We start from the raw sequence: 11,014 nt of genomic DNA on the forward strand, positions 1-11,014 counted from the left end.
ATTATAGCCAGGAACCAAGATGAGCTGTGGTATAATGATTAACAGCTCGGCTGGAGTCAAAATAATGGAACAGACCAGACCAGCACTTTTGACGCCCTCATTTATTTTGATTTTTTTTTTTCTTCCTTTAAGACAAACAGATATTGATAGGGACAGGCTACAGGGAGAATGTGAGCGTTCCGACAATTCACGCGGCTGCTCGACCTCGCCATTTCCCACCTGGCATCCATTCTGGACATGACTCCCCCCATTTATTACTACCGCGTCTCCACCCACTTTCTGTTTTTACCAAATCACCCCTCCCCTCCCTTCCATAACAAAAAAAAAAAAGAATTAAAAAAAAACAGTTCAACCTCACACCCTGTCCTCTCACTGGATTTTATTGTGATATTATTTATATGTTTAAAAGTGTTTTTTAAACAAATTAATTTTTTTATTTTTCTTTTATTTTAAAATATTTTTTGTGTTGTTAGATCGTCTTGATATGCTAATGTTAAAAATAAATTTTAAAAAATAAAAAAATATATTATTTCGATATATTTTCGAGCGAAAAACATTTTGAAAAGTAACCGTCATCACAATACCAAACGGACTTAATCTTCAATTCATTCCTATCCAAATTAGTATATTTACATAAAATTATTTTCTAAAAAATTAAAAGTAAGAAAGTCATCAGAGGGGGAGTAGAAATTGAACTTAATGTGTTTGCTCACCAAACACATTTTTTTCTTTATGTGGTTAGATGATGATACAGTTTAATTTGTTAGTCTCATTAAAGGATTTTGAAGCTTTGTCTTATCAATAACACATTCTTTTATGTTATGGTTCTTCAACAACAAAAGAAAAAATTGATGACAAAATTCTATGAATTCACCATTATTAAAAAAAAAAAAAAATATTGGGAAAGGAATTACATGCATAGTTTTAAAACTCGGCTCGGTCCGGTGGGTCGACCCGAGGCTGAAACCAGGCTGGATTGAAGAAAAAACGAGGGAAGAAAAAACCCGGTATGACCCGGTGACTCAGTTGACCCGGCAAGACACGGTCAAAAACTCGGTTACAACCCGTTAACTTTTGTTTTTTTACTAAAACAATGTCATTTTAATTTTTTTAACAAAAAAATTGACTCGGACGATCCGATCAAACTTAGTAACCTGGTCAAAACCCAAAACCTTAGCTTTAAACTGAGCCGGGTCTAAAAACTATGATTAGATTTGCATGGTGTAACATCATGCACAATGGATTAGGATGGCAGAGTTGTAATATTGAGGAACAACAAGTCCTTCCTGGTAATGCGGAGCACGATGCGGATAAAATGTAGGGGACAATGATCCTTTGGATTGCACTTTCACCAGACTCCTTCCATTTTCCTCATCTTATCCTCTTTTTTATAATTCCCACAACCTCGTACGGACCTTTTCTTGCTTAATTACAACAATACCCTCTTATCACTCCCTTGTTTCTCCTGCTAAATCATCCCTCGGTGGAATAGCATTCTCTAGGAGAGATTACAAGGGATATTTCAATTTATACATCAATTAAAATTAAATATCCATTCCATGCCATTTTTTACCATATCCTTCATCATGTGGCATATAATATTTTTAAAAGAAATTTTAAAAATATTCACAAGATATTTTTTTATAATATTAATAAATATTTTATCTTGTTCGAGTAATCATTGTTAATTTTTTATTTGATTTATTATTGTTATATATATTCTTAATTATATTATTAAATTAATTAAGTTTATATAATTCACATTCAATGTCACGATAATTGATTTAAAGGGTGTTTGACAGTGTGGTAGCGATTGCTTTTCAAATAACTTTTTGTGCCGAAATGCATGCCAATAATGTTTTTTATTTTGTAAAGATTATTTTTAACACCAGCACATCAAAACGATCCAAAACGTACAAACCATATTAAATTTTAAAATAAATAAATAAATTTTTTAAAAACACAGTTTACACCGCGTTTCCAAACATGTTTTTAGTTGTGCGTGTGAGAGAGAGAGGGGAATAACTTAGCGTCTTGATTAGGACTAGGAAGGCAAGTTGTGGAGTCAAATTCCCACTAAAGAATTTAGTCAAATTACAATAAACCTGGAGACAGCGTGAAGGTTGCGGTGTCCTATGGTTTATCATTCAAGCCTCTCAATCGTTATCCTGTTGGTATAATTTTATTGGTCAATGTTTTTTCATTATTTATGTGGTAAATATTGATAACCAAATGATATGGGTTTAATTTATATATTTAGGGTGTATTTGAGAACGTGATGGAAATCGTTTTCTTTTAAATTTTGATTTTTTTTGTTTAAAATGAAAAAAAGTTATGGTTTCAAATTATTTTGATGTTCTGACGTTAAAAATAATTTTTTAAAAATAAAAAAATTTATTTTGATGTATTTCTAAGTAAAAAACACTTTAAATCACCGTCGTTATTACAATTCCAAACACACTCTTAACATGTGATGAATTAGTGTTCGCATCACGCATATTTGATATTATCAATTAATGTTAATATTCAAAATATCTATAAAAACAGGGTGTTTTTTCTTTTTTTTAACACATGTATTAGAAGTTAGAACGTTTCTAGGAAATAAAAAATTTAGAAAATTTCTCAAAATTTGTTTTGCTTTCCTAGTTTCTCGAGAAGAAAATTAAAATGTATTAATTTTGAAAAAACAAAAACAAATCATAAAAGTGATGATTGTTTGCTCTTAAACTTTATCAGTTGACACATTCTACAAAAAGATTATTTTAGAAATCTGACAATAATTTAAGAACGCAGCAAATGGAATTAATATGTAGAGACAAGTTGGAGGCAATACAACAACTGATAAAGTTATTTTCCTCAAAGAGAAAAGAGTTATTTTTTTTCTTTTTATAGATTTTATTAATTGTTTTCAATCTAAACATAAAGTTTTCATCTTTGATTGAAAAGAAAAATATTTTTTATATATATTTTGCATAACCAACAATAATTCTCTTTAAATTTTGAGATTATAAACCATCTTATAACAAGAAGGAACTAAATAATAATGATTTTTGTAGATTAGTTGTCTCCAAACGATGTATGAAGTCCCGGAAGCCTGCTTGGGAGTGTGGTTGTAGTTTTTTTCAAAGTATTTTTGTGCCGAAATGCATCAAAATAATATTTATTTATTTTTTTTAAAATTATTTTTGAAATTAGCACGTTAAAACGATCTAAAACACACAAAAAAAATTAATGTTTTAGAAAACAATGTCTTACACGGTAAAAGACAATCGTCTTTTTTTTTTAATACTTTTTAGGCATGTTTGTTTTACATGTAAAACGTTTTTCATAATATATTTTACATAAAAATAATTTATGACACTTGATAAATAATGATATAAAAAATATTTTGACAATAAAATGAAAAAGATAATATATTATGATGATAAAATATTAGTGGTATTGGTGATGATATAGATGATGAAAGTGGAGTAATAAGATAATTTCAATGAGGTATAAATGATAACGACAATGATGGTGGGTGGTGTCATTGGTTGTGGCAAAGTGATGGTGATTGAGAGTGCATGTAGGATATTATTACAATTTACAAGTGAATTAATAGTAATAAAATATTTATAAAATTTTTTGAGTTAGAAATATATAGTAATAAATAAATTAAATTTAAAGATTTATTTTAAGATACAAAAAACAAACGCTACTCATGATATCTATTTGGTGGCATACAACTAAACAATTATTTATCAATGTTAAGTTTTATTGTATATATATATATAAAAACACAAATCAGCAAAAATATTTGTAGCTTTTACACTTGTTTCCTATATGTCTTAAACTGCTTTATGTTTTTCTTGCTTTTGTATTGTAAACTTCATATTTTAAAATAAATGTAATCAATCAATTATCCAATAATTGTTCTAATCTTTAATACTTGCTTATTTACGCATTTATCAATTACTAACAAATTGAAACAATGAATTTTATTAATAATTTCTTAAATGAAGTGATTAGTAATGCCTCCTCTAAGATATATTCATACATAATAGCATGGCAATATGATTCCTTATTTTCATTCATATTTTGATACGTATCTCATGAAACTTCATGATTACATGATTACGAAACCCACAATCAAGATTGAAATTTGATCCCGGAAAGCTGAAAGAGATCTGATAAAAATGTGACACTAGTTATTTCAAGAACTCAAGAATGCAAGAATCACTCTCATATACAAGCTGAAAATTTAGAATGATATTATTCAATAACTACCTAATTTTAGGCTTACAAAGAGTTTAAATACTCTTAAAAATAACCTTAATGGATCTACCATTGAGGAATAAATTGGTCCACTTACAAAATTAATCCAAAGCCTATATTGATTAACCTAAAACACTGATTCAAACAAGTCTTGGAACTTAACTGAAACCAAGTATTAATTAAGCCCACACAAGCCTTGGCTATAACTAAAATAATAAAAATAAAACTCATAAGTTAATTTTCTGTGCTGTTGTGAGAAGAGAAGAAGAAAAGAAAATAATACAAGTTTGGTATAAGGTTTATTTATAACCTATAATACCACCCAATGACCCTAGATACCAATAGAGAAGTTGTCGCCCCTATAATTTTCAAGATAAAAAATGATTTTAATTGTAACCTTGTATTTGTCCTATTTTTGGAAGGAAAAAGTTGTTGTCTTTATTGTCCCTCTTTGCTGCCAATTAATTGTCCTTCCATCATTAAAAAAAAAAACAATTAAAGTTGCTGAAATATTCTTCTTGCAAATATAGGAAACTTTGCCGTCATATTGTTTTCCTTTTAAGCTTGGATTCTTTGTTTTTTTATTGTGTATTCTCCTCACCTAACATGAAAATAAATTAAATAAGATATCCTAATACATAAAGGAAATAATTAATTTTTTCACACACAATAGAAAATTCATAATTAGTATGGAATCCATAAAGTACATGGAAAAAAAAAAAGCTGGCCGAAACTAGTGCAAAAAGGCAGCCTTGTTGCTAAAAGTTCATGGCCCAAAATCAGGTTGGATTGTGCTCCTCTTGCACATTAATCAAATGCACTAGCACATGAATCAAATGCAGTAAGGCCTACTTTTGATGCTTAAATGGACTAAACTTGTAATATTATTCCATTTAATGTTTCTTTCAATGCCTTCGTTTTAGACCTTACAAATGACCCATTTGAAACATGTAATGGATCTTTATTAGTGTCCGTGTGCTGATTCACATCACATTTATTTTACAAAAACAAAAAAATCATTTTAAATCATAAATCAATAAGTTTTTTCATACAAAATAAATTAAAATATATAACAAAATCAAACTATATTTAGAGAGTTACCCATCTATAACTATTTGAAAATTTATTTTGTATTTGTACTTTGCAAAAACTCCAAAAGGCTCCCTTGGTGTTAAAAATATTTACTTCATTCTTCTTGTTTTTTTTTTAGTTTAAATCTTGGAAAGTTAAAACTAGTATTTAAAGAAGTTTATTTTCTTAAAGGCGTCTGACTGCTTGACGTGAGAAAATCAGCTTTTAAAATCATTTAGAAATGAGATATAATTTCTATTGAAGTGTAAAAAAGTCCGAGCTTTTTGTCAAAAAAGAAAAAAAAAAGAAAAGGAAAGTAACTAGCAAAGCAACTTTGTTTGTGGACTAATTTATGGAAAATATATATAAAAAATCAAACTACTTTGCGAAATAGTGAGAGAGGATTGATTGCTAAGGGCAAATACCTTACCTGTGCACTACAAGGACACTGTTTTAGATCATTGAGCATATTGGCCCGTGATGCCCACACTTTTTTTTTTTAAGATTAATATAGGTATTCGAACCAGCTTGCGTGTACTTCGATTAATCTTACGGGTCCTGAAGTTAACGACTATGTAAGCTTCCAGTGACTATCATATTAGCAACTACAGAGCTCGAACCTAAGATCATAGGGGAAACAAACCTTTTAATTCCAAACTCTTACTACTGGGTCACCTACTAGATAATTCGCTCTTTTTTCTTTTAGACTTTACAGTCGAAGGAGGTGTCCTCCCTACCTGTGCACTACAAGGACAATATATTTATATTTTTTTATTTATCTAACTTTAAAAAAAATATTCATACAAAAAAATATTTTATATTTATATATCAAAGTATGGTACCATAAATTTTATTTTTATTTGAACCAGTCATATCGAGTAATAGTTTTTATCCAAATGGTAATTTCTTTTTTATTTGCAAAACATTAAAAAATCCAAATGGTTCACCATGTTAAGTGAGGGTTAGATTTCGGAACTTTCAGGGTGAGTTTTACAAATAAGAAATTGTTTTTATTGTTTTATAATAGATCAATACCCAGAGGGTAATTTCTTTTGTATTTTGATTGTTCTTTTCCCAGTTAACATAAGAAATAATTTCTAAATGCAATTCACATAAAAAAATCCATAATGCTTTAATGGATTTGTAATTCATGTGGAAGCTACATTTCATTAGAGAAAAAGAAGTACTTCAAAATTTGAATTTTGGTTGTCCAACAAATAAAATTGGATTTTAAACATTTGAGTTTTTATTAAATATAAAAATTTGGTTGACGAACAATTTGTTTTTACCAGATATAACAATTTTTTTTACCAGATATCTAGGGTACCTTTATAATCTATCTATTTTATATATTAAACTATAATATGTTTTTTTTAGATTAACATGGATGTCCGAGTCAATTTACGCGCACCTCGACTAATCTCATGGACCTTGAAGTTGATGATCATGTAAGCCTCCGGTGACCCTGAGAGGACTCGAACTCGTGATTATTGGAGAGCAAATCCAAGATCTGATCAGTTAAACTACATCGAGGGTTAACTATAATTTTTGTTTTGAATGCATCAAAAGTGGACATCTTAACTATTTTTTTTAAAGTCAAATATATAATTTTGTACCCTCTTTCTTTGTTTAAGATTCTCAAAATAGATGGAATTCAAATTGATGTTATGATTATGAAATATGAATTGCTTATATGTAAATATATTTAAGTTTTAACTAATAAAAATTTAACATCTATTAAAAAAAATATACATATAATGGATCCATCCTGGCACTATGCTGATAAAAAAAAGGATCAAATTATTGATTCCAAGTTGAAAAAAATAAAATAAAAAACGTTTTTAAACAATCATAATTTCTTGACATAGATTTTTTATAAATCCTTTTTCTTAGATCAATAAAAAACTCATATCATAAGTTTTAGTTTAGGATAAATAAATATTGAATTTTTAAAAATCTATGATAATATAGAAGCTCATTTATGTACAATCTAATTTCTTATTTTTTTTAATTAAGCTTTTCTTCTTAATAAAATTATAAAATTAAATGGTACAATAATATTTTTTAAAACAATCAAGAAGCGTAAATATATTATATAATTTTGAAAAAAATATTACCTTTTGATTTTATTTTCAAGACAGAAATTTCTTAAATTAAGTTTTTAACCAATAAAAGAATTTAACAACTGATACCAAGTTGGAAAAAAAAATAAAATGCTATAAAAATTATATAAAATTTACGTTAAAAATATTTCTACAGGTACAAAATCTGATAATATTTATGTTAAAAAACATATAACTATAATAAATACAATCATGCACGTATAACACCATACGATTTGACAGTACAATAAAATCACTAAATAAAATTATGGCATCGAAAACTCATAAATGGGCCGCGTTGACTAGGAAAAATGATTTGACCGTGCAATTGTCTGGGAATCGATTTTAATAATGCATTTTAGTAAAACGCAAAAAAAAAAAAAAAAAAAAAAAAAAAACCGCATCTTCTTGCATTTACATCACGAAAAAAGTATGGACCCACCTTCCCCTGGCAACCGTGTTTCATGGCGGGCTGTCGTAAGAATTTTGAAGGCGTGTGGGGAGAGGCGCGGGTCTCCGGTCCTTATCCTTTAAAAGCGAAAAAGAAGAAACCCATGGGTCCCACAGAATTTCTAAAAGTTTTTTGTTTTTTTTTTTTCCTTCTTATCATTGTTCCCATAAATGGAAGGCTGCAATTTCCGTAGCCTAAAGATCCATTTACAGCAGGCTATAGCTCCAAGGCCCAACCAAAGCAGATGTGCTCTGACACGATCCATGAACGTTCATGCATATCCAGCTTGTGGTCAAGGCCCAATGGGTGGTATGGGCTTCAAGTTCGAGAACATTCATGCATGTTCACTTGACGCTTTAGTGATTAATCTAAAAAATAAATAAATTATTATCATCAAATAAGAAAGAGGTAATCACCTTATCTTTAAATAAAATAAATATGACACAAGCTAGAAAAAGTATAATTATTAAAAACATTATTGATACCCATGTTATTATACCAAGTTAATTTACCAAAACAAATCTTTTGATATTCGAAATGTACCAAAGGACACATTTATATCATTGTCTTTGATAAAATTGTTGCTAAAGCTTAGGTGGTGACTCATCATTACACATTTATATCATTTATATCATTGTTTTGTGTTCTATTATTCTGTAAATAACGATTCCTAGAAATCAGGGATTAAACTACTCCTTCTATATCCTGTTATTTTGTTATTTCTGTTACTCTCTGTGTAGTTATATATATAGTCACATTGATGATGAATAAGACACAAACTTTTCCTCCTGAAATACAAAGGTTCAACATTTGGTATCAGAGCCATTATTGCTTTCCTTTTTCACATCTTGTAGCTGCAGCTAAAGATGACAAGTGAGGGTAGTTTCATTCAGCCAGCAATTCCTCAATTTGTAGGGCACTACGATCACTGGAGCATGCTGATGGAAAATTTCCTTCGCTCCAAGGAATACCGGCAAGTAATTGAAACTGGTTTTTCTGCTGCAGCAGATGATACTGATCTCTCGGATGAACAACAGAAGGCTATAGCAGATCAAAGATTGAAAGATTTGCGAGCTAAGAATTACCTATTTCAAGCCATTAATCGTTCAATTCTTGAGACTATCTTGGATAAGGAAACTTCAAAGGGAATCTGGGATTCTATGAAGAAAAAGTTTCAAGAAAATGCAAGGGTCAAACGTGCGCAGCTGTAGGCCCTTCGCAAGGATTTTGAAATCCTCCATATGAAGAACGGTGAGACCATCTCTAATTACTTTGCCCGTACTCTCACTATCACTAATAAACTGAGGTTTCTTGGTGAAATATTGAATGATGTCACTGTTATTGAAAAGATCATGCGTTCTATGATTTCAAAAATTAATTATGTTGTTTGCTCCATTGAGGAGTCCAAAGACTTGGACACCATGTCCATTGATGAACTACAAAGTAGTTTGTTGGTTCATGAGCAGCGCATGCACAATCATGTTGTGGAAGAGCAAGCATTGAAGATTACTCATAACAACAATGGTAGCAAATTCGGTCGTAGCAGTAACACTTTTCATGGAAGGGGACGTGGTCGTGAGAGGCAAGGCTTTGACAAATATTTTGTTGAATGTTTTTATTGTCATGACCTTGGTCATTTCCAGTATGAATGTCCAAAGAAGAGCAAAGAAAGGGAATCACAATCACAAGCTTATTATGTTGAAACTGATGAACCGTTGTTACTCATGGCATATGTTGATAATGCAAAGAAGATGGAATCAAAAGGCTTTTTTTCAGAACCTGACTCTCTTGAAGTGGATGAATGCATAGAACCTGATTGTCTTGAAATGGATGAATGCACAATGGAGTTACTTCTAATGGCTCATGTTGAGAAAGCACCTGATGAGACAACATGATTTCTAGATTCGGGATGCAGTAATCACATGCCGTACACAAAGATTTTTTTTCAGAATTAGATGAGAGCTTTCGCAAGACAGTCAAACTCGATGACAACTCCAGTATTGATATGTAATGCTTCAAGTTAACAATATTCCACAAGTTATTTCAGAGGTATTTTATATTCCTGATTTGAAAAACAATCTATTAAGCATTGGCCAATTGTAGGAAAAAGGTTTGGCTATTCTGTTTCGATATAATAAGTGCAAGGTGTATCATCCTGAGAGAGGGCTCATTATCGAAACAACTATGACTCTTAATAGGATGTTTATTCTTCTTGCTAAGATCCAACTTCATGATCAGAACTGCTTTCTAACTCCAATACAGAATTTGGACTATCTCTAGCATTGTCGGTATGGTCACTTGAGCTTTGGTGGTCTTCAAACTCTATAACAAAAGCAGATGGTTCATGGGTTGCCACAGTTGAAATGTTCCAGTCTATTATGCGAAGACTGTGTACTGGGCAAACAACATAGAAACTCATTTCCACGAGAAAACATGTGGCGAGCATCACAACCACTTCAACTTCTCCATGCGAACATATGTGGACCAATTTCTCTTATCTCCAACAGTCACCAATGGTATCTTTTGACTTTTATTGATGACTTTAGCAGGAAATTTTGGGTCCTTTTCTTGACAGACAAGTTAGATGCCTTCAAACAGTTTCAACTTTTCAAAACAAAGATTGAGAAAGAAATTGGCACTAGTATTAGGGGCTTGCGTACTGACAGAGGTGGGGAATTCACATCAAATGAATTTTTTAAGTTTTATGCAACCAATGGCATTCATCATCAACTTACTGCAGCCTACACTCCCCAGCAAAATGGCGTGGTAGAGAGGAAAAATCGTACAATCATGAACATGGTTCGCAGCCTGCTCACCAGTAGACAGGTTCCCAAAACCTTTTAGCCCGAGGCTGTCAACTGGGTAGTACATATTCTTAACAGAATTCCTACACTTACAGTACGCCATAAGACACCAGAGGAGGCATGGAGTGGCACTAAACCATATGTTGCTCATTTTCAAGTATTTGGGTGTGTCTCTTATGCTCATGTCCTGGATAACAAACGTACAAAATTGAATAGTAAAAGCTTGAAATGTGTTCTGCTGGGAATTAGTAAGGAGTCTAAGGCTTACCGCTTATATGATCCCCTTTCTCAAAAAATAATCATCAGTCGTGATGTTATCTTTAAATAAGAGG

General features: G+C 30.8%; 1 protein-coding gene across 1 annotated transcript; it reads left to right on the forward strand.

The window, feature by feature from the left end:
- The first annotated feature begins 8,744 nt into the window (after positions 1-8,744).
- LOC112323537 (uncharacterized) lies at positions 8,745-9,773 on the forward strand. The gene is made up of 2 exons (XM_024582088.1): positions 8,745-9,085; positions 9,185-9,773. Exons 1-2 carry the CDS (start codon positions 8,745-8,747, stop codon positions 9,771-9,773), a joined length of 930 nt encoding a protein of 309 aa, XP_024437856.1.
- Positions 9,774-11,014: the final 1,241 nt, after the last annotated feature.

Source organism: Populus trichocarpa, chromosome 12, assembly GCF_000002775.5.
Source record: "Populus trichocarpa isolate Nisqually-1 chromosome 12, P.trichocarpa_v4.1, whole genome shotgun sequence".
Lineage (NCBI taxonomy): Eukaryota > Viridiplantae > Streptophyta > Magnoliopsida > Malpighiales > Salicaceae > Populus > Populus trichocarpa.

Excerpts from the sequence above, each read along its gene's own strand:
- LOC112323537 (XM_024582088.1), top strand. The coding sequence starts at position 8,745 with ATGACAAGTGAGGGTAGTTTCATTCAGCCAGCAATTCCTCAATTTGTA. Across the intron at positions 9,086-9,184 it reads AGGGTCAAACGTGCGCAGCT|GTTTCTTGGTGAAATATTGA; the intron begins GTAGGCCCTTCG and ends TAATAAACTGAG.